Consider the following 24,978-nt stretch of genomic DNA (forward strand, 5'->3'; position numbering starts at 1 on the left):
TCTCGGAGGAATTCCTAGAAGTATCTGAAACAAGTCTAAGAGTAATTTCTTCAAATGAAGTTCATAAGGAATTTACAGAGGAAAATATTTTTGAATTTCCAAACAAATTTTGTATAAAGTTATGAAATGATTTCAGGCTGAAATACAAAAGAAATTCTAGTAGGAACTTCAAGGGGCGTTCTGAAGGCAACTTCTTAGTTTCCTGAAGAACAATTCCCACATTTTCAGAAAAAGTATCTTTATTTATGGCGCCGAGAATATGTTGAATAGAAAGGGATCTATTGGCCAATTTGCCAAAGATATTTTCTCACGTCTCAGTTTTTAGTCAGAGATCAACTCTACGCTAGTTGCAGTTGTGATTGAATCGCCACGCCATCCTTAAGTAACCTTAAGCAGTTACACTTTTCTTCGTCGCCAAGAACCGTGTTTCGCTTTCTATCACCAAACATCTACATTTTTATTTACGCCGACGACATTCTATTGGACGACGTCGGTGACACTACCGAACGCATGCGGATAAAGGCCCAATCCGCCGTTACCGCCGTTCTCCGTTGAGCTACTTCAGTGGGGATTTCCAAGATCGTCAGCATTAAGTTAAGGTGGCGTAAAAACTCCATATATTTTTAACAACATGACAAAATAAGACGAAGGAAAACAAACAAAACACCTGACGTTCGTAATACATACATTCTCTTATTATTAATAAAATAATCCCAGGAAGAGCGCAGTCCATGTAGTTCGTCTGATTCCTCCACCTCTTCATTGAAGACCTTCTGGTCCATAGACTTAAGGTCTATGTTTGAAGGTTGCAGCAAACTTGTTGAAGTCGAAGAACTCGTACAGGTTGTTGAAGCTCCTCGAACAGGACGTGATAAATAATCAAAGTTTTTCCAACAGAAAGTTCTCGATGCCTTTTTTCAAACGATGCTGGGTCATTAGGCCGAAGGCCATTAGGCCGAAGGTCATTAGGCCGAAGGCCATTAGGCCGAATGGTCATTAGGCCGAAGGCCATTAGGCCGAATGGTCATTAGGCCGAATGGACTTAGGCCGAATGGTCACTAGGCCGAATGAGAACTGGGGAGTGAGAAGTGAGTAGTGCGCAATGAGGAAGAAGGAAAAAGGAGGAAGAAGTAAGAAGGAACAAGTAAAAAGGAAGAAGAAAGAAAGAAGAAGGAAGAAAGAAAAGCAAGAAGGAAGATGGAAGAAGGAAGAAGAAAAAAAGAAGAAGGAAGAAGGAAGTAGAAAAAAGAAAGAAGGAAGTAGGAAAAAGAAAGAAGGAAGAAGAAATAATGAAGAAGAGAGAAGAAAGGAGAAAGAAGGAAGAAGAATGAAGAATGAAGGAAGAAGGAAGAAGGAAGAAAGAAGAAGGAAGAAGGAAGGAGGAAGAAGGAAGAAGGAAGAAGAAAGAAGAGAGAAGAAAGAAGAAAGAGGAAGAAGGAAGAAGAAAGAAGAAAGAAGGAAGAAGGAAGAAGGAAGAAGGGAGAAGGAAGAAGGAAGAAGGAAGTAGGAAGAAGAAGAAAGAAGGAAGAAGGAAAAAGTAAGAAAGAAAGAAGAATAAAGATGGAAGAAGGAAGAAGGAAAAAGTAAAGAAGGAAGAAGAAAGAAGGAAGAAGAAAGAAGGAAGAAGGAAGACGGAAGAAGGAAAAAGAAAGAAGGAAGAAGAGAGAAGAAAGAAGGAAGAATGATGAAGGAAGAAAGAAGAAGGAAGGAAGGAGGAAGAAGGAAGAAGAAGGTAGAAGGAAGAAGTAAGAAGGAAGAAGGAAAAAGAAAGAAGAGAGAAGGAAGAAGAAAGAAGAAAGAAGAGAGAAGAAAGAAGAAAGAAGGAAGAAGAGAGAAGAAAGAAGAAAGAAGGAAGAAAAAAGAAGGAAGAAGGAAGATGGAAAAAGAAAGAAGGAAGAAGCAAGAAGGAAGAAGGAAGATGGAAGAAGGAAGAAGGAAAAAGTAAGAAGGAAGAAGGACGAAGAAGAAAGAATAAAAAAGAAGGAAGAAAGAAGAAAACGGAAGGATGAAAAAAGAATAAAAAAGAAGGAGGAAGAAAGAAGGTAGAAGGAAGAGGGAAGTAGAAAGAAGAACTTCTTGCTTCTTTTTGCTAATTCGGCCTAATGGCCATTCGGCCTAATGTCCATTCGGCCTAATGACCTTCGGCCAAATGGCCTTCGGCCTAACGGCCTGACTCCTTTCAAACAGCTACGAAATAAAAGCCTTAATACTATATTTTCATGTAGTCAATTCAAGTCGTTGTAAACATTAGGAGTGTTTAAAGTAAAGCCACATATCTTACCCAGCTAGGTAAATTTCCAAAAGTCATAAATAGGGGAAAAAGCCAAACGTTGAACGGCTATTTTTTCGCCCAGTGTTGAACTCCCATAAGAAACGCACGTGCGTTCAACAATAGGCGAAGAAATTAGCCGTTCAACATTTGGCGAATTACCCTAGATATTTATTTTCACTGCAATTATGAAATTTGTAATGGATAACACTTGAAAAAAATATTATAACTTCTGTGAAAATAAATATGTATTTACTACCTTTTTCGGGGCGTACAACCACTGCGTCCATTCTTCTTCACTGGCATTACATCCCCCACTGGGACATTGCCGCCTCGCAGCTCACGCTCTTCTAATGTGAACGTCTATTATACACATGTGGAAGTATTGGCTTGACAAATTGATTGTGAGTGATTCGACTATGCATCAAATTTGGGAATCCCGGGCTCATTCAGTAGCCGCTAATTTGTGAAGATCGACGCACTTAGGGGTATTTTGCCAATCTAGCCGGAATGAAATTGATTTTAAAAAAATGGCTTTTAACTAACATTTTTATTTTTGCCGCTTGTTTTTTACACAACACGAAAATTTCGGCAATATTTGGTAATATTTCAGTACATCGCCGCTTGATATACATCCGTATTTTGTAATCGCGAAATAAAATCTTGCGCAAATTAGCGCCATTTTAAAATCGGGGTGTAAAAATTTGTGATACAATTTGAGATTTTTTCTGTGAAAAGTTGCTGAAAACAAAATTATCATACAAAGTATTGAGACGGTAAGCTAAAAATGATTGAACTGAATAAAAAAGTACACTGAAGTCGATTTTTACACGAGAGACACGTTCCATGTAAATCCAAAACCACGTGAATTCCGAAACCGCAAAAACTCTAAAATCCACGTGAAACAAAATAACTTAATCAAAAATCAAATTTTCCACTGACCACTAACCACTTTCCACCTTCCAAAAACCAGTCACTAACTCACTCACTTTTTCACCTATTGATTAATTCCTCCGTTTTTTTTTTTTATTTTTACCCAAGTAATCATTAATATGTTCTAACGCTTACTCACTGCCCACTCATTCACTCACTTATTTATTTGCTCACTCACAAATAACGAAGGAAAAATTATGTAAAATTGAAAAAATCGTGTAATTGGAGGTGACCGAAAAATTGATGAAAATCAACCGCGTAAAAAGCGAGCTCGGTGTATATGAAGGTCAAGGAGACAATAACCAAAAAACAAAGTAATTTGAGTGGTTTCAACAAATAAAATAGTTTATTCCGGCTATATTGGCAAAATAGCCCTATGTGCGACGGAGATCCTTCGTAGCTTAGTTGGTTAAAAGCACCAGTCTAGCGTACTGAGGATCGGGGATTCGAGTCCAATATATTTTTGGTTACCTCCAATATATTTTTCAATTCATAACCTTTCACATAATGTACATATTCACATCTGAGTTTTCAGAACATCGTAAATTAATGTCCAAGTCGGGTGGTCCAATACCTGGAAAATAGGCAATTAACTTCGATTGAACCTGCATAAAGCCAGAAATTTAGATCTATATTTGTACAATGCATCACAATTGCAATGCAGAAGTTCCAAGGTTTCACGTTCCATGTTACAGGAACGACGTATCATTCTGAACATGGCCAATATTTTTCAAATGATATCTACTCGAATCGAATAGTTATTAGGCCAATAAAAGTGCAAAGAGCTCTCTTATTGAGCGCCTAGAGCTTTTTTGTTACTGAAACATTGGGAATTCTAAATCTCTTTGGCTGAACACACTTCTTGACGACCATCATTTGTCATAAACCTTTGTGCTTTCCAGGATTTCAATTCCAGTACAGTATGATATACCGCAGAAAGGTTCTGGACCAATATACAGGGGTTAGACAAAAAGGTTGAGATAGGTAAAATTATGTCGAAATTCAAATCATCATAACTTTGCGTAGAATGATTCGATTTAGATAAAATCAGGACCATCAGAACCGGACGCTTATCTAGTATACTGCCCCCCTGCAAAACCTAAGACTGGTCCTTGGCCACCGTAGATGTTCCGGGTTTTCCGAAGGTATGTTCAAGATGCTTTTTTTCCACTGCTTGTCATTTTATGTGACGTTTACTTTCATCATGTTTTATGCTTTCTCCAGAAACTAGAACTAGTATGCCGGCCAATGGTGGCTATAGATCGAGAATCCATCAAAACTACGCAGAGATATGGTCATTTCCGTAAAAACGGTACCGGGAACATGATGAAATGATAACAGATCGGAATAATGCAAATATGGGTATCTATCTTCATGGCTTTGCGAGACGATGATTACAGAAACATTTCCAGAATGATAGTGTCCACTGCCACGCTTATAGCAGGCTCCAGGGGCCTTCCAGGAGGGGCCGGTTTTGGCACTAGAACTATGCGTATATGGGTGTCAATATTCATGTTTTCCCAAGCCGATGAATAGAATCTTTATTAAAGATACATTATGGTGACCGTAAGACTCTCTGGCCAATTTGTAACAGGTTCCCTGTGTTCTGCGAAAGTGACATTTGTTCAGGGTGTATGGCCAATCCCGTACATATTTTACGAAAATGGCCATATCTTTGCGTATACCAAACGAATTTGCAATCAGCAGCCAGCATTGGTCAGCATATTAGTTCTAGTTTCCAGGGAGAGTATAAAACATGATGACAGTAAACGTCAGATAAAACGACAAGCAGAAGAAAAAATGCATTTTCAACATATCCTCGTAAAACCCGGAACATCTCCGGTGGCCAAGGGCCAATCTAGGCTTTTATATGGGGACAGTACACTAGAAGAGTTTCCGCGTCCGAAGGTCCCGGTTTCATCGAAATCGGATCATTCTACGCAAAGTTATGCTGATTTGAACTTCGACAAAATTTTGCCTATCTCAACCTTTTTGTCTAACCCCTGTAGTATGTAGTGTGTTTGAACCTCGTTTCGCAAGCTCGTCTGCCTTTACCTCTATACAACAGAACGATATCTTACAATTACAGGGGAGTACTGTTAGTTTGTCTTGGTTTATTAAACTCCCATAGTAAGATTTGTATCACGCATTTTGTCTCGTTTGGAGCGTTAGGAAAAGACATCTCAGCCGTTTCCCAAAACCCTTACGTTATTAATTTAGGGCCTCTCCCATCTACCTACAGCAAGATTTGCAACATTGTTAACCACTTTTGATTTCTGCGATAATGGATAACTATTATCCCAACAGCTAAACGCAACAATCACATACTCGGAAGTAGGCCAAGCGCTGTCGAACGCGTTGTCTTTTGTTGCAGTCAAACGACTTTATGGATACTTGCACTGATTCAACCGATTTGAATCATCTCCAGTCGTGTCAAGTAGGTCTTATGGAATAAATTGAACATTGTATGCAATGTAACCAAGCACTGAAGAGGATCATGCGCAAACAGAGGATGGTGGTTCTGCTCCGAAAGAAAACGGGTCAATGTCAGCGGACAGCGAACTGTCGGCGGCTCCTTAACCACGGTGAGTGAACATGGCTTTCTACTCCAGACGGCATGCGAAGGACGTTGAGAAACAGTTCTCTATTAAATCAAAACGAATTGTCAGTTTATTTTGTGCAATGGAAATTTTGCGACCACTTGTGCTGACCCCATTCATTCCCGTGTCCGTTTAGAAGGTTAAATCTCACCGAATTGGGTCGAAACAGCAACCACAGCATCGTTCGACGGTTGTACTGCATCGTCTTAATGCAAGCACCGCATCAAACCGGTGCGGTGGAGCGAACCGTGTGCAATAAAACTTGTTTAGATTTATGTCAAGCAATTACACCGCTTGACACGCCGGTGCGGTGGTGACGACAACCACCACGACGCTCCTCAATTACGACTTGGAGTCAATTTCCTGCTTTATAGAGCCATGGTGCGAAATGGCGCGGAGGAAACGCGACTGCGGATAAAATACTTTTGCACAACCTTTCACTATGTTACAATCAACGAGAGCGCTAACGTCATAAACCCCTGATGAGGTGCTATTTGAAGTAAGTGCTTTTTCCATGACCAAGGAATCAAGGAAAATGGATCTAAGTGCACTTTCTAAATCAACGTTTTTCAAACTTTAGTGTACAAACTGCAATTTCTCATAATGATAATAGTGAGCAATTCTCCAGCTCCGGAGACTACCCAATACCATAGTTACTGATGTACTTTACTTATTGTAAAGCTACACACTTAATTTTTTTCACCGGGATCTCAGCAAAATGTTGAACTTTTACCGAAAATCGCACAGCCGTGCCCCAGCAAACATGTTTTTTGCCGAGATTTCTGTCAAAATTGCTGATAATCAGCAAATAATTTGCCGAAAATCAGCTAACAAACGCCGTTTTTGCCGGAATATCAGTTATTTATTTTGCTGGCGCACGGCTGTGCGGTTTTTTGCCGAGCTGCAGAAATAGAAAATGAGTGTGTATGTCCATTTAGAATCCGTAATAATAAAATCATCTGTATCTCGGTAACGGATTGACGTACAAATAAGGTTAATACATCAAAACAAGGGTAATTCACTGTACTTTGAGGAAAAAATATTGATACAAATCTTTGTTTCTAGTGAAAATTCGCACCTTCTTCTTTACTCCTCTCATCAAAAGTTGCACACCTCCGGAGTCAACTTCCTTGGCACATTTGTTCCACATTTTGGTAATCTGAGTCGCGTCCCGAGCTGTTTTCCACTTTTCTTAAGCTTCCGCTTCATTACTGCCCAAAATGTCTCGATGGGCCGGAGCTATGGGCAGTTGCGTGGATTTATGTTTTTATCAATTAATTCTTCGTTATTATCGCGGTACCACTGGATGACTTACCGGCTGTAGTGGCAACTCGCCAAATCTGGCCAAAACTTCACGGGACCTTCATGGGCTTTATGGAAGGTAGACCGCAGTTTTTGAGACATTGCTCCTTGTACTGCTTCGAGTCCATCGTATATTCGTCACAAACACTTAGGTATTTGCTCCACAGCTGCATATCCCTTGCCAAAATCATCTGTTTTTTCTTGCAAGTTTGCCCAAAAAGCAAGCTTAAACTTCGCAGGAACTACTCCTCGTGCCATCGCCATGTAGAATTTTTGGCTAGCTTTGGCGAAGCTGTCCGAAATCCATTTTGAGTTTTGACGTAGGTTCCATCGTCGATGAGCAGGATTATCAACGTGGGTGTGCAGATTTTTTCTCTTCTTTCGGCTTCCATCTGGAATAATTTTTGACTCGCTGCACGAAACATCGTGAAATTTATACCACAGCAAGTGGGCGCCTAGGTAGACAAACCGCTGTAAAAGAATTCTTCCAGCGGTCACTTTCCGTGCCGCTGCAATACAATAAATGGTTCCGGATTCTAAATGGACATAGCTTTAAATAGCCTAAGAGTCTAAGAGCGTGCAAGAACATGGATGAATACAATACCTTTTCACACCTTTGCCCAATATATCTTTTGTATATAAGATCGTTTCAATTTTTCTATTTAAACATTTATTAAATGGCTTTAGTTACTATGGCTTTCATGATATGACAAGTGTTCAAATCAATGCTTGGTGCGTGCAAGAATGCTACCGCAAAAATTGTCTTACCATTTGACACTTGTTTGTTTTTTTAGTATTACTTCAGTTATTAGGTAATTTAAGTAGCTATATGCCTGTCTTTGGTATACTCTTTAAAAAATGAACCAAATGCAAATAATGAATTATCGACTTTATTTACAAGTGATGATATTTATATCGGACAAAAAACTGTTTCTTACCAAACTAAAGGCATTAGTTTACCTGAACAAACGAAAGAGAATTTGTAATTATTAGGAAAACGCTTTGTTTGCCATGTCATTTGAGAATTTTTACAATGCATTCATACGACACTTCTAATTTGAATTCTATTTATTTATTTTCATTACAGGTAAAAATAATACAAACAATCGACCATCTAAATCCAAAATCATGAAAGTCATGTAAGTTATCAAATATTGTTGCATTTCGTTAGCTTATGGGTAAGGTGTGTAGAATGAAGATGTGAAGATGTGCAATATTGAGGAATTTACTAGAAATATAAGAAGCATGATTATAAAAACTCTTCCAATACTATTTTTGTAAGTCATGTTCGTATCCTGGTTTTATATAGGAAAATCGTTGTACTAGCCACATGTAAGTGTACTTTAGCTATCCATTCCTATGCTTCAAAAGAAGTTACGTTATGTAAGGTAAGAAATCTCTATAATAAAGGAAAAACAGTGTTACATAGACTGCTATTATATAATGAATGTCGGCCTTTAAGTAACCCTGAACGCAACCTTACATTTAAACATTTTACAAATTCTAAATTTTAATTCTTTGGAAATTATTTATTGCACGTTTGGAGCTTCAATTATCAGTCCGGTTCATAATTGACAGACAGAAAGGCAACTGGAGAAGATTGGAAATAGGAAAATACTTACTTGATGCTTGATACTTGATGGACTACAGTTCTTCGATTAACCCATGCCGAATGAAGTATCCTTCTCCACTGGACTCGATTCTGGGCCAATGACTTCCAATCGCCCGAACATTGAGCGCCATCAGGTCCTCTTCTACTGCAAAAAGCCATCGTGTACACGCCTTCCACGAAGCCTACGGGTTCTCTACTAAATATTATCTTCGCTTGACGCTCTTTTGACATATGAACAACGTATCCAGCCCACCGTAGTCTGCCGTGTTGTATGAGCTTAACAATATTCAGCCATTTGTACACCTGGTATAACTCGTGATTTTTGCGACGCCGCCATATACCGTTCTCCTGTTTACCGCCGAGTATTGTCCGCAGCACCTTACGCTCAAACACTCCGAAAGCTCTCCGATCAGCCTCCTTTAACGTCCATGTTTCATGGCCGTATAAAGCGACCGGAAGAATCAGGGAAGAACGTCCCGAAACGAAACATGAAAATCAAATGAAGTGTCGACTATAGGGAAGCAATTTCCTATTATGGACCCCCAGGGGGTCTACTATAGGGCGAATTCAGTCAGACTTTAAAATGGTAATTTCAACTAATGACGTCGTGTATTTGAGTGTTTTATGTATGTATCGTGAAGAGGAAATGCTGAACTTGTTATTAGATATCAAGCAGAATTATTATGTTCAAAATTTTCAATCCTTATGACAGGAAGAGCAAAAATCCGCTACTAGGGGGTCCACTATTGGGCATTTTACCCTAGTTTCGCCGGAAAACCATGTTCAAGCATAATTTGCCATAATGCATTTCGTTTCACTGAATCGTACGCCGCCTTGAAATCAGTTGTATGTTGTACTCCCGGAATTTATCAAGGATTTGTCTCAGGGTAAACATTTGATCCGTCGTTGAACGGCCCTCACGAAAACCTGCTTGGTATTCGCCGCCGAAGGACTCTTCAAGCAGTCTCAATCTGTTGAACAGAATACGGAACATAATTTTGTACTTCGAAAATAGGTGGGTTATTCCTCTGTAATATGCACACTCCAGTCTGTGTCCTTCCTTATAGAAAGGGCGTATGAGGCCGTCCACCAAGCTAGCAGGCATTTCCTCGTCTTCCCATATTTTCGACATAATATGGTGCAGAACTTCATAAAGCTGCTCACTGCCATGTTTGAGAAGTTCAGCTGGAAGCTGGTCCTTCCTCGCAGCCTTATTGTTTTTCAGCTCTTTAACAGATTTTTTAACCACATCCAGTGTAGGCACTCCACAGCTTGTCCATCGTCGCTAATATTTATTCTGTTCACCGATGCACATGACAGGAGATGGCGCTGTCTTTTTCCGCATGCCATTGACAGTCTCATAAAACCTCCACATATCATTCCACTCCATGTTTTCCTGCGCCTCGCTTATCACTTGTTCTTCATATCTCGGGTACTTATTCAAAAGGACGTATGAGATTTTGTAAACAAAGATTTAAACGTCGATTTGTCCAATCTGATAGCACTCCCACGCAAACCATCTTCGCAGACAGGTTGGGGAAGATTTCCGCTACCTGTTGGTGGTGTTAGTTTGCGTGGGAGTGCCATCAGATTGGACAAATCGACGTTTGAATCTTTGTTTACAAAATCACATACGTCCTTTTGAATAAGTACCCGAGATATTCTTTCTTCTTCCTGTGGTGTTCGTTTTTCGGCTGCTATTGCTTCCTTGTACCGACCTCTATTCGATCGGGTACCCGACACCAACATCCGGCTTCTGGCAACCTTCTTCTCGTCTGTCACTCTCTGACACTCCACATCGAACCAACCCGTCCTGAGTCGCCTCTGTGCAGTGCCTACCACTTCTCGTGCTGTTGTGCTCACCGCTCCATGGATCGACTCCCATATATATTGTGTTGATGTTGTCGCTAGCGTTGATTGCACTTATCCGTTCGTCGAGCTTCTGGAGGTACTCAGCCGATACTCCTTCCGCCGACAATCGCTGGGCATTGTAACGCATCGTTCGCTGTGATCTTTCGTTCGATACAGTTGACAACCGTGATCGAATTTTACTGACAACGAGGTAGTGATCAGAGTCAATGTTCGGACCTCTGAATGTTCCCACATCGATAACATCCGAGAAATGGCGCCCATCCACCAGAACATGGTCTATCTGGTTGCAAGTTTCACCATTTGGGTGTCTCCAGGTGTGCTTTCGGATATTCTTTCGTGCAAAGTAGGTGCTACTGATGGCCATCCCTCTGGCAGCAGTGAAATTTACTAGCCGTAGGCCGTTGTCATTGGTAGTGGAGTTAAGGTTCTCCCTACAAATTATGGGAAAAAAGTCCTCTCTACCGACCTGAACGTTGCCATCTCCGATAACAATTTTCACGACATGCTCTGGTCACCCTCGATAGGCTTTATCAAGACATTCATAAAACGTGTCCTTCACGTCGTCGGATTTATCGTTTGTCTGTGCGTAAATGTTTATTAGGCTGTAATTGAAGAATGTGCCCCGTATCCTCAACACACAGATTCGTTCGCTAATGGTTTTCCACCGCATCACTCGCTTCATCTGCTTGCCCATCACTACGAAACCAACTCCATGCTCTGCTTTTCCGCCGCCGCTGTGATAGATTAAATTTAATTATCTTTATTTACCACATTTTCGGCACACGCTGTGATAGATGTTATACTTGAATTGTTGGTCGTGGGGGCACGGCTCGGAATTCACGTTCTCCGGATCTGGGCCATCGGACTTCTTGAATAGCGGCCACGTTCACTCCAACCTTCTGCTGTTCGCGTGCAATAAGGCTTACTGGTCCTGGTTCATTTAGGGTCCTGACATTCCAGGTACCGAATTTTGACAATTTGACATTCCAGGTACCGACAGTTGCCCGGTTGGTTGCCAAAAATAACTTTTTTTCTTTTATTTCCATTTTTCGTGGTATTTGAGAAGCTTCAGTAAGCTTCCTTACCGGGGTCGCGTTACCTACATCGCGCTGGTGGGGCTGCCACCTTAGGTATAGCTGACACGATACAGCATTTCGTTAATCAGCCACTGGGTACCAGACAGACGCTGTTTGAGCTGCACCTCCTGATGAACAGACGCTCAAGGCGTACCTTATTACTCTTGCTGATGTCAGAAGGACAACAGTGCCCAGGCTGCACTACCGGGCTAACTACACAACCCCTAGCTGGCGGTCTTTTGTCATCGGACGACCCGTGGAAGCGAGAGATAGGAACTTGTGGGGACCAGAGCTCCGTTGGGCGCTCCTTCCTTGATGTCAACCCACTATGTTGCAGCCCGCAATTTCCTATGTTGCACTGCAAAAAGCTGCAGTACATCACTGTTGCATCACAAGTCACGGAGAGTTTATCATATTTTTTGAAGTTTTGTTGTTCGACTCATACAGCTTTTAGCACGCAATTTTGTTCATAAATACTTATTCTTCCGAAATGTGGTTGAGATTGAGATGGAGATTTGAGTACTTCACATGTGAGTAGGGCGAGGCAAGACTTGGTACATTACATGCTAAAGTTTCTTATGACAAGTAAAGACATTCTACTAAAAGCTCAAAATAATTTTCTTATACTAAACTTTGGCAGCCTTAATTTGCAGATTAAAAACAAAACATTCATATCAAAAATACTTCTGAATGGGCTCAAGGCAAAATGTTGCAAGTCACCCCATCGTTACAAATTATCCAATTTGACGTTACTATTTATTGAAAGGATTAATCAAGATGCGGGTTTTGGTTGAGTGAAAGCTTTTGAGAATTGCTTTTAGGTGTGTGGGTTCTTTTTTTGCCTGTGTTCAATGGGAAAGTGCTATAAATTAGCATTGTGAAAAAAAAAATTCCCCATACTAATTTACATGCAAACTGGAAATGGCTTTTTGCCAAGTCAATGTTTATGCAAATCAACTCAAATTTTCAGAGGACGCTCAAAACATGAGACACATATATATGAGCATTGTGGAGCTTGATTTTTGAACCACCCTAATAGAAAAAAAAGACAGAATCTCCGTCTTCGATCAGAGGTCGCAGAGACTGAACACTTAACATCTAGCATGAGACACGGACATTTACACAACACCCAGTGGACCAGTGGAGAACTTTTCGCTTTACGAAAAGTTTTCTCCTCACCGGGGCGGGAATTGAACACACACCACAGCACATACGACTAGTCAGAGCTTCCCAAACTTTTGGGTATGCGACCCACCTAGCAAAATTCTATAAGTCTCGCGACCCACCTATGAAAAAATGCATTTTACCAAGTAGTATTAAGCATTAATTGAATCAGAATGACATCTGTTTCGGCAAGTTTTACAAAAATATTCACGTTACCTTCATGTACAAATGCAAAAAATGACAAACATGATATTGTTTGTCAAAATGTTTTTATTTTACTTCATTAAGGGGACAGCTTTTAGGCATAAATGTTTTCTAAAATAGCGTGGTGATGAATATATTTTAAATAAAATGCGGTTTGAACTTGAAATTATGTTCCTGAAAAAAATGATCAAAAGGTTCGGCATTCGAGCTGCAATTAATATTTGTTCTACGCGACCCACCAACAATCCGCTCGCGACCCCCCTGGGGGTCGGGACCCACAGTTTGGGAAACCATGGACTAGATGATTGACGTCGCTAACCACACGGCCAGGAAGCCCTATCAAAAGTTCAGTTTTTGATTGATCCCATATTCCTATATGTACGCTCTTGTTGCACGATTAACACAAAAAGGACTGCAATTGTTATAACATTACAGGATCAGGATCATTCAGATCAGTGTGGAGAAATGCCTTCGACTACAAAAATTTGGAACTAAGCTCGAATAAGAATTAAATTGCTTAAATGCACTGCGATTTTTGAGAATAGATTTTACAGATTTGATTTTAAACCGATATTTCGAGCTTCAGTATTATATGCGAACCTGTTAGGTTACTCTATTGAATCACACCTATGTCAAAGATAAGTGTCAAGAAAGAAGCACTCTACTGACTGTAGTGAGTCATTCTTGGTCTCTTCAAAATTAAACGATGTAGGTACATATTTATCCACAGACCACCGCAAAGGAAAAAAGAAAAAGGAAATAATGTGAAGAAACACCACAGTATGTAAGGCAAGTGCACTATACCATTTCAGCCGTTTCGAACCTTGTAGTATATTATATGTCCATCGGACAAGTCAATGATGGATGCTTCCAGCACCTAGTGCACTGGCAGCTCCATGTTTTTCTTCGTTGTTCGATTTTACTCTAATAATGTATTTCCATTGCGAAACAAAGTACCATCGGATGCAGCATATTGTGCCCACAATTATTGTTCAACCGAAACCTAATGGCATTACTGCTGTTTATTGCTGCCACATTGGTTTGATTGATATGTAGTGTGTAGTTTGAATTGCATCCAACCGTGCAAACGAATTGTCATTCTTTCGTGGATGTTTACAGTATGCGTCATACAAATATGAAATTAATATTACGCACAAAGATTTTCTGCGCACAAAGATTTAATAACGTTTTACCAGAAGTGAGCCAGTCAAGGGCTGAAAACCTCTCAAATAAAGACAATAATAATAATAACGTTTTATATGATTTTTCAGCGTTATAGTAACAATATATAATGTTATACACAATTGTAGGTCAATTATTATTTATTTTTCTTCCTTTAGGCCGTTTTCAAACTTCTTAGTCTTCTCATAGTTATTAATTGATAGCTTCCGATGCCAATGTTTTCGAGTGTCTTGTAAAACTTACCCCGAAGTTCATGAGACATTCCGTTCCCTAAGCTACCCGCTGAAAAGCGAAGCAGTGTCACAGGTCACAGCATTCCGAGCGAAGCGTAATTATCTCGAAACCATGTGATGTCCACAGCTCAAAAATGACTCATCCGTTTTAAGCGCGGTTTGAATGTAATACTAGAGCAATCAACTTATTTATTTCTTATGACACACGCTGTACCTGTAAGTAATCGCAATCGATGGCATTAAAGAAGTAAAATAAAGTTAATTCAGAAAGTAAAAGCTACGTAGTCAGTTCGCAAATGAAAATAGCTTCTTCATTGTCGCTCGAGACAAAGCGATGGAGCGAAGCAATCGATCGAAGTAGAGGTACCTAAATACAACATGTTTGGGTGAAACAACTGGTAAGATTCGTGAGTAGTCTTTCACGTTCCAGAGAAGACAATTAATCAATAAGTGAAGATAATGTCGAATTACGATAATGAATGTAAACAAATAGATATTTACATTACTGGTTTATATTTGTATTATTCAATCAATCAATTACAATTGTTTGTAAATTTTAAGTTATGAGTTATGTTATAAAATTGTTATAGTGTTTTATTAGGATGTATATTGATAAGGAATTTCAATGAGCTCAGAAATCTCAAATATGCCATGGTATCTCAACAGTTGACAAATTTCTTCGTTTCCAGCATAAAAACACAGAAATTCCTTGACAATTTTGGGTCTTAGAAATCTCGTCTTAACTCAAGAATTATGTTTACAGAAATTTATCAATCTTTTAAGGTGATTATAGAATGAAGCCAAAAATCGGCCATTTTGTAAACCACGTGCTTTTCTAATATGTTTTTCAAGAGCACGAGATGAAAGAACAATAACGCGTATGGGGCTGAAATAATGGTAGATCGTTTGCTTAGTTATGCTGAACAATCATAATTTGAGTTTCGGCACTGTACGAAAACTATTACGTCAGATTTAGGGTTTTGGAAATGTATGTAAATAAACGTGTGGTGAATTTGAAATTCACCACGGGCTTCATTCTATAATCACCTTAAAAAGAATAAATTTCTTTCGAATTTTCTGTAATTTTCGAATTACAATCCTAAATGTAAATGTTGAAAATCTTTAAAAAAAAAAACCTCCTTTTAATCCTAATAAGTTAACTTTTCGGCTATTGGCCACTCCTATATGAATATGTACATCATGCGGAAGATTTTGCTCTCAGTACTGAGTTCGAGTCCCATCGAAGGAAAATGGTTCCTTTAATACACTTTTCAGATCAAAATCTTACACATAATGTACATATTTACCAGCGGCGTCGCGTAACCTCACTTTTTACCTGTGCACTGATACAAAAAATAAAATTAGGTCCTTTTGAAAAGTTAAGCGAGAAATGTTTCAGTTCAAAGATCAGCATAACCGACAACCCTTTTACAGGGTGACCAGCGAACCGGGAAAACCGGAAGAACCGAGAAAAAGTCGGGAATTGAAAATCACCGGGAAAATATCGGGAAATATGCGGGAATTCGAATAAGCACCGGGAAAATTTAAAATACTGTAAAAATCTCGAACATCATGAGGGGACATAGAAAATTTCTTACGCGAATGTCTTAAGAAAATTGTTTAAGAATTCCTTTGAAAATTCGATAAGGAATTAAAAATTTCTTTGAAAATTCTTCTGGGATTTCCATTGTAAACTAATTCATTCTTTAATAAAATCCGTAAGAATTCTTCCGGAGGATTTTTCGTTGGAATCCCTGGGAGAATGGAAAAAGAGAAATTCTTTTCGAAATATTCTGAACTATTTATGGTGGAAAGTCCTGGAGAAATATCTAAAAGTATTTTCAGAAGTTTTTCTGGGAGAATCTTTGCGAGTCTTTGAATGAATTATTGTAGGAATCCCCTATGGAGAACGCGAACGAGTTTTCGACAAGAAATTTTGTGAGCATTATTAAAGGAATATCCGAAATCATTTTCAAATACATTTTCCAAGAAAAGCCAAGGTTTCTCTAAGTACTTCTTCGGTAATTACTTAAGGATTTTCTTCGTGAATTCATTAAAAACAACTCATCCAACTTGGAAGTTTTCTCTGAGATTTATCAAAATTTATCAAAACAACTATTTAGGCTTTGTTCCGCTAGTTTTGTTATAAGAATATTCCATGTGTGAAAGATAAATTGCGGCTTGATTGATTTTAAATGCCGTTTGAATATTTTTTTTTTGACGAATGAGTAAAACGATGAGGAATGGATGAATGAGATTTTAATATGAATAAACTACTGAGTATTCAGAACCAGAAGGCACCTTACTGTGCCCATCCACGCAATCCAGGGCCATTTAATGAAATAAGAGGATTCATTTGCCCAAATAAGAGGATTCATTCCATCAATGGTATTGGATTGCGTGGTTACGTGAGAAACTTTTTTTTACCAAATCAGTTTCGTCCTGTTGAAATGTTGGTACCGATTTACGAATTCGTTTTTTTCTCTTTTGTATCGGGAAATTTTTCAAAATATCGGGGGAAAACCGGGAAAAACCTGGAATTTGAAATCCAATATTCACTGGCCGCCCTGCTTTTACTTCTAAGATCCTTTCACGTATCCCAGCTTTCTTCCTTAAATCTGCTTAGTGTTATATGATGATTCTTAGTCAAAACTTCTAAATTGTATCAATTCAAGAAGTCGCACTTCCCGTCTATAAATCTGATTTATAATATTAGAAAATGGTTTAGGGTCATTTGGCCGAATGCCATTTGGCCGAAAGGGCCATTTGGCCGAATGCCGTTTGGCCGAATAGTTGAAATACGTTTCCTTACGAAGTGAGTAGTGAGAAGCAAGAAGGAAGAATGAAGAAGAAAAATCCAGATTAATCCACCTAGCAGTGATGGAGCCTTTCTCGTGAGTTATAAAAATAGTATTTTGGCCATAACTTCTGAGCCCATAGTCCGATATAACCAATTTTCAATAGGAAACAATGGGACAGGATTCCGCGTCGAATGCAACTTGTTGCGAGCAAATCGGTTAAGGATAAGTGCTTAAAAAATGAGTGAGAAATTTTCACGCGCTTGTTTTTGGTATAAAAAAAAGTGGTATTTTGGCCATAACTTCCGAGCCCATAGTCCGATCTGACCAATTTTCAATAGGAAACAATGGTAGAGTATCCTGCGTCGAATGCAACTTGTTGCGAGTAAATCGGTTATGGATAAGTGCCTGAAAAATAAGTGACATTTTTGCATAGTTTTGCGCACACACACACATACATACATACACACATACACACACACACACACACACACACACACACAGACATCACCTCAATTCGTCGAACTGAGTCGATCGGTATATAACACTATGGGTCTCCGGGCCTCCTATAAAAAGTTCATTTTCGGAGCGAACATATAGCCTTTACGTATACTTTGTATACGAGAAAGGCAAAAAGGAAGAAAGAAGAAGGAAAAAGGAAGAAAGAAGAAAGAAAAAGAAAGAAAGAAGAAGGAAAGAGAAAGAAAGAAGAAGGAAAAGGGAAGAAGGAAAAGGAAGAAAGAAGAAGGAAGAAGTAATAAGGAATAAGAAAGAAGGAAGAACGAAGAACGAAGAAGGAAGAAGGAAAAAGGAAGAGGGAAGAAGGAAGAATGAAGAAAGAAGGGTGAAGGAAGAAGGTAGAAAGAAGAAGGAAGTAGGAAGAAGGACCACTCGTAAATTGATGTCATTTTTTTTTAACTATTCGGCCAAACGGCATTCGGCCAAACGGCATTCAGCCAAATGGCGTTCGGCCAAACGGCATTCCCAGAGCTGTTACAACAGTCGCGGATTTCGCGATTTTCGCGTTTTTCGCGAATTTCGCGGATTTGTCGCGGATTTACCCTTCCAGTCGCGAAAATCGCGGTTCCTTCAAACATTATCGCGAAAATCGCGGATTTATAACTACACTCTCGCGAAAATCGCGATTTTCCCTATTTAATTTTAGGATAAATTCAACATGTCGAGCAATCCGTCAAAGATCCAAACACATGGTTTTCGAATAACCTTTCAATAGTCGTATGGATGCTGGTTTAAGTGGACTAATAGAAAGTCTGTCGAATTGCATTTATAGATTACTGAAATGCCGAGAATTATTTATTTTATTGCCTAGAACTGTTGTGCCACTAATTTCGGAATTACAATTATGATTGCTTGCGCTGCATAGAAGGTCGACGATAATGTTGGATTAAACGCATTAATACTCACACATGCAACTGACGGGACGGAACTGATAGCTGTCTTTATTTATGTGTTTTTGATTTATAATATTCGGTTCAACACCAATGAGGAAAGAAATCAGAAGGATTCCTTTCGCGAGCCAACCTTGGGTCCCGCCAATAGCAAGGTACATATAATAGCAATTTAAATTAAGAGGAAGGCCGGACCAGAAGGGCCGCCTTGTGAGCCAACCAAGGGCTTCGCCAGTTATTTTGAATTAAAATTGTCACATTAAAATTATTGTAAGGATAAAATTTGGTAGAGAAAAAAACACAAAAACACTAATAAAATAGACAAAAAAATGGCATGATAGGGTTCCCGCGGTTCCGGCTTCTCCCTGAGGACTAGAATCCTGGGGTTCCTTGCATGACTCCTTATCCTAGGGTGGTGGGAACCTGGTTCATCTGCATCCTCGAGTGTCTCTTGCTGCTGAATGATTGAGGTCTAGGTTGGGAATGCCACGCTTTGGTCATCCTCGGCAATATCAGCTGTCAAACAGAAAGTCCTTGTGGATTGTTCGACCTCTCTTTTTGTTGAGAAAGGATCAGATCGCATGTCAATGGTTGGGGCGATATTCAGAAATCCGAATATCGTCGGTGGAACGATAGATATAGGTTTTTTTTTCATTGCTCGACTGCTAAAAAGCACACTGAAGTTTAGTACCCTCAGGTCTACTTCAATTGCAACACACCATCATGTACGCGACCTATTATGAAGCCTACCTACGGTCTCTTTTGGTACCTCTAGAGTCTAGTGCATGTTATCTTTGCTTGATGCTCTTCCGGCAAATAAACAACATGTTGAGTCTGCCGTGTTATATAAAATTAGCAATCCCCATCCATTATCTCATACGTAGAGGTAATGACATCATTTTTCAAATCGTGAACATTATCCAAGTTTTTAAAAATTCGTAGGTCTTAGAACCGTTCCTGTCCGCCTCTGGTATCATTTCGCCTGAGTGCTTTTAAATCAGATTTGTCAAGCTTTGTTCGGGCCTCTGCGGAGCTATGCCGCTTGCTTTTGAAGAAATTGTCTTATTTCCTAACTGGCGGATTGATGGAAGTGCAAAATCCAATGACTGATCAATAAATAGCCGGACGGATTATTGGTGCGTCCATGCCCTTGTAAAACGATGGTAGATATTAGAAAAAAAACTAGCGAACTAAAAAGTATAATTCAAATATAACCCTTGATCTAACTGGTATTTACCTATGACAACAGACTGCCATCTGCCCAACCAACTTATAACTAAATGTATCTATACAACATCGATTAGAATGGAAACATTAAAAAATTAATTTCTTTCGGGCATAGTTCAACACTGCACACTGCACTTTTCTGTGGCTCGTGATATGGTTGAAGCGTTAACTATGCAGTTTTGGGTATTACATAAATTAGCGAATGTTCTTTCATTTTCTTTTCTATCGACGAATATGCCAATAGATTAGAAGCAAAAATATTGAAATTTCGCATTTATAAAACGTGTTTTGAAGTAAGAAACTATATTTTTGTTTGTCGCGGATTTGTTTCTACAGTCGCGGATTTCAATTTGCCAGTCGCAGATTTCGCGGATTGGAATTTGACTAGTTTGTAACAGCCCTGATTCGGCCAAATGGCCTTACACCTTAGAAAATTATATCAGCATTACAGAATTACCAAAAAAAATCAAAATTCATTCTAAAGCTAAATATCAAACTGAAATCTTTGAATTATATCTGAATTTGAGAATTCTGAATCGATCAGATGAAAGATAATTTGCAGACCTTTCGCAGACTGCGATGTTGGCGTCGTGCAGCTATGGGCCGAGCTGAATGGAGAAGACTTTTATGCACTGCACAGGTCACTCCGGCCTTAGTTCTTCTTCTTCTTTTTCTATGGCTCTACATTCCTATTGGAACTGAGCCGGCTTTTCAATTTAGTATTCTATTAGCATTTCACGATTTTTTTTTTATTCTTATTTTTATCATGGAACCTGTCCTAAAATTTCATACACTTTTCGCCTAAACTAATTTCAGCTTCAACTAAGAGTTGCTTTTTATCGTATGCCACACTGATATATATTGAATACTGGTAAAGATTTTATGTTTATTAGTTAAAAGATAATAATTATTAATGATATGGAAATGCTAATATCATCTTCCAAACTTGGACGTACATGTTCATGATAGCATTAGAGGCGAAAGTATAGAATTGATAGTTCCGTTAGGATACGGCAGGCATGAAGAATGTTTTTTTATAGAAGTCGATTTGAAAGCGAGCGGAGGGCAATATTTGTGATGGCATATATCGCACGACCTTCCTTCTGCCAAGCTCCCGTATGATATTCTTCCCTCTCCCTTCATACGAAGAATATAAGCATTTTTCAAATCATATTATGATATAATCATTTTACAACATTTGAAAGATAATGGCTACTGAGAACAAAATTGTATCAAAATAAGTTATAAATATCACAATATGTTAAAATTGTGTTCAATTTTAGTTATGCTCTTCTAGTCGGGATACAGTAGCCTATTTGATTGTTGCAGGGTTGTTAACGAACTAAAAAAATTACTTTCTTCAAATTGTGGCCATTGCAGCCGCTACCACATATGTTCGACTCTAGAGCGAATTATATTTGATTGTATCAAGAACATAGTGTGAAATACTTCAATTTCCACAAAAAATGTTGCTTAAGGGCAATCACGACAGAGTCTAAAAATGGCTGCCACAATGGCCGTCCTAGCCCCCACCTTGCGTTTTTGACGGCATAAATGACAACTATTAGGCAATCAGCACATCTGACAATCATTTTTTTGTCCCATTATATGCTATTATATCCGAGTAGTGTAGTGAAAAAATATATTAATTTGCACAGGTTGATGTCTAAAACGAGTAAGGCATTATGGTAGATAGATTGGCACTGTACAAGACTTGCAAATTTTAAAATAAAAGAAAAAACGGTTTAACAAATTAATTAACGATGATATTTTATTGAGCTTTGCAAATAATGCCTATACACCCCTCCATCAGGCATCTCCCGCCACTACGGAATTGCATGGAGCTTGGCGTGTGTCGTGGAAGTTAGCGAAGCTAACATGGCATGACTTGTCGGTCGGGTAATAAATATTAATAACAGGATACCGAGTTACAGGGCGGTACGGCTCCTGCTCACAGAAACTCGAACAAGTGTACAAAACATCACACTTGATTTCCTGTCAGCGGTCTCCACAACATGCCTTTAGGGTAACTTGCACTCTGATAATGACATATTTCATACCTCTAACTGAGAACCATCACAAATAATGTTGACTGGAGCTGTACAAAAGCCATCAAATGGAAGCCACACATCATAATTCGGGACCGCTTTGCGATTTGGGCGTAACTTATTTTGTAAACAAGGCGAATTCCTGCTAAAACAAGCATTTCATCAGGAAACCACGGTATGGATCCGATAGATTAAGCTTTCCTCTACCAGATAAGGGAATTAGTTTAGGATGAAAACGCTTGCATTCTCCGGAATTCATGAAGCAATGTTTGTTTACAAAATAAGTTACGCCCAAATCGCAAATCAGTCCCGAATTGATCGATCGATTAATTAGACGAGTGAATCACTCTCGTTTCATGAACCAGACATCTTAGGGATGATCCATCAATTAAAAAAAAACTGATTCCCGTTTTCATCTTTTAGCTTATTATAAGCATTGTTGCGCAACCTCCCATAGTGTGACAAAGTGTATGGATGATCTCTTATAGGAAATAAAATCGACTATTGCATCCGTATGATCCACTTTACTGATGTACTTTTTTCGCTTGTTTTGCAGTTCACCACCTCGATACTGTACGATCCAGCGCGGAAGAAAGAACCTTCGCAGTCATTCCAGACCGAACGTGATGCCTGTCTCTCCTATTTCGCCAAATGGAACGAAGCAGATCAGGTGGACTTTGTCGAGCAGCTCCTGTCCCGCATGTGCCATTACCAGCACGGCCACATCAATGCCTACCTGAAACCGATGCTGCAGCGTGACTTCATCACACTATTACCAAGTAAGTGGGGAAGGTCATACTTTTGGTAGGGCTCATAATGCTAGTTGCACAAGTTATTTCTGCTCCTCTGGACTCTGGAGTGCGAGAGCGATCACGTCCGAAACGAAATTATTTTTATTGCTTTGCGAGTGCTTTGACGCACTCGGTGTTGAAGTTCAATGCATTTACAGATATACCACATAACATATGTGTAACTCCGGTAGCAAAAGTTGTACCCTTAGGGTAAAATCAGCAGTGATTCAAATCGTTCGGGGCTGTCAGTTTGAATATGAATCTGAATCATGCACTTTCCCAGCAGTGGCTCAAGATTCATTTTTTATAACAGTCGAGATTCAAAAGCTTAAAACTGTTATACCGCTCAGTTTTATTTTCTGCAGATTTGAACCACGAATGAATCACGAGATTCAAATATTTTTCAATTGTTTTGGTGCATGAATGCGTCATTTTATGTACGGATCAATCCACTTTGCATTTACCGCGCCTTCCTCAGCAGCAACATAATCATTTCATTTAATGGAAAAATAATCAAACATGAATAGAACACTGCTGGGGAAGCCTGTGAGTTTGTTCTATTTTGGCTCATATTCAAACTAGAATAGTATTCGAAAATTTGCAACCAAACTGAATCACTACTGATTTCACTCTTATAACACTTTTTATTTGTTATACGGAACATCGAAACGTCAGAAGATAGTATAACAGTATTTGATCTAACAAGGGGTCACGCGACTTATATTGTATATCTGAATACGATTCGCGTTGGAATTATACAAAAGATTTTCCCTACACGGTTAGATCAATTTACCCATTAATGGGTACTCTGTTATTGTTGATATTATTCCCACCGTGAAAAATTCACCCATTTTCTCAGAAAAGTGCCTCTCCCCATTTTAATGGGTAGAGGCACTTTTAAGAGAAAATGGGTGAATTTTGCACGGTGGGAATAATATCAACAATAACAGAGTACCCATTAATGGGTAAATTGATCTAACCGTGTAGTGGCGTTGGGTGTTTAGGAGCTGAAATTGTTTTTTTTTTTAATTAATTGGAGATTGGGGTAAACAATATTAAAGTAGAAAAGAAAGGAGTTAAAGGTATGTAACTGATTTAATATTGCATTGATATTGATTCGACAAACTCGAATAAAAAGCATTCTTACGCCGCGCTTGAGCTGTTAAGCAGTAAACGATGAATTTGTTTGGTGTTTGGTTGAAATATTATGTTTTTATTCGAAAAGCATATCAAATGCTCATTCATTGTCATGAGCATATTTATTAACCGCATTTCTCAAAAATTTCCCATTTGTGGCGTCTCTCCCAGTGGTGTGGCATTGCACCCGAATTTGACTTTTTTTTCTAACATGTATGTAATCGACTTTTTGTCTTTCAAAAGTTTTCTACACTATGTTTCCTTAAACTATCAATAACAACAAGTAGAGTTTCATTTATCGGATTATTTTGAAGAAATATCGATTTTTAAAAAGGTGATGCATCACCTAGATTTACCCTCAGTTAAATGTTCAATGCACAGTTTTGGTGTTTTCTGTTTACATGTCGTTGAAGTTGCTCTACTTTTGGAAAAGAATATTCGGAATACTATCAACCCAAAAGCAATGTTCTAATAATGAAAAGAATGTCATGAAAAGAGATAACATTAATATCGTACATCGTAATAACCTATTCAGTTTACGTGCTTCATGGCATGATAAAGATTATCTTGATTTCAATGTTGAATCATCACATTTTCATTTTATATGATATCCAAATTGGAAACACCTCACAGTTGCGATGCTCTTCTGCATTATGATAAGTAAGCTTGCTTTCATACGATTGATAATTTATAATGTTGCTTCTAATCTATCTATTTTGTGATTGTTGCGCATCGTAGACAAACATTGATGTATCCCTCGTCATCCTTTCGAAAAAACCGAAGACTGCGTATATAAAGATTCGTTTCTAATGTAGAACAGTTCTAAGGAATATACTTTTCTACACACGTTGAATAAAATCTACATTTTTACCATGCTGACTCAAAAATATTATATCAATTTCAGAGAAATTTTATTTTCGTATGATAAACAAGTTAAAATGGATAAAAGACGAACATTTCATCAAAAATCGCCAGAACATAGAAGTTTACTCTACAAATAAATCAATTTAGATTTCATCAAATATAAATTGGTTAGTAACAACATAGGAGAGACCTTCTTTTGGATGCAATCCGTCATTTTTAAAAACAATGTAAAAATTGATGATAGAAAAATAAATATC

At 38.7% G+C, this 24,978-nt stretch overlaps 1 protein-coding gene across 2 annotated transcripts in view; it reads left to right on the top strand.

The window, feature by feature from the left end:
* LOC134221141 (beta-TrCP) overlaps positions 1-24,978 on the top strand; it is a 154,465-nt gene that overhangs the window by 111,004 nt on the left and 18,483 nt on the right. For both annotated transcript variants that reach the window (XM_062700330.1, XM_062700331.1), the window contains exon 3: positions 22,486-22,708. In XM_062700330.1, the coding sequence (XP_062556314.1) occupies positions 22,486-22,708 (223 nt within the window). The remainder of the gene's footprint in view (positions 1-22,485; positions 22,709-24,978) is intronic.

The sequence above is a fragment of the Armigeres subalbatus genome, chromosome 3 (assembly GCF_024139115.2).
Source record: "Armigeres subalbatus isolate Guangzhou_Male chromosome 3, GZ_Asu_2, whole genome shotgun sequence".
Classification (NCBI taxonomy): domain Eukaryota; kingdom Metazoa; phylum Arthropoda; class Insecta; order Diptera; family Culicidae; genus Armigeres; species Armigeres subalbatus.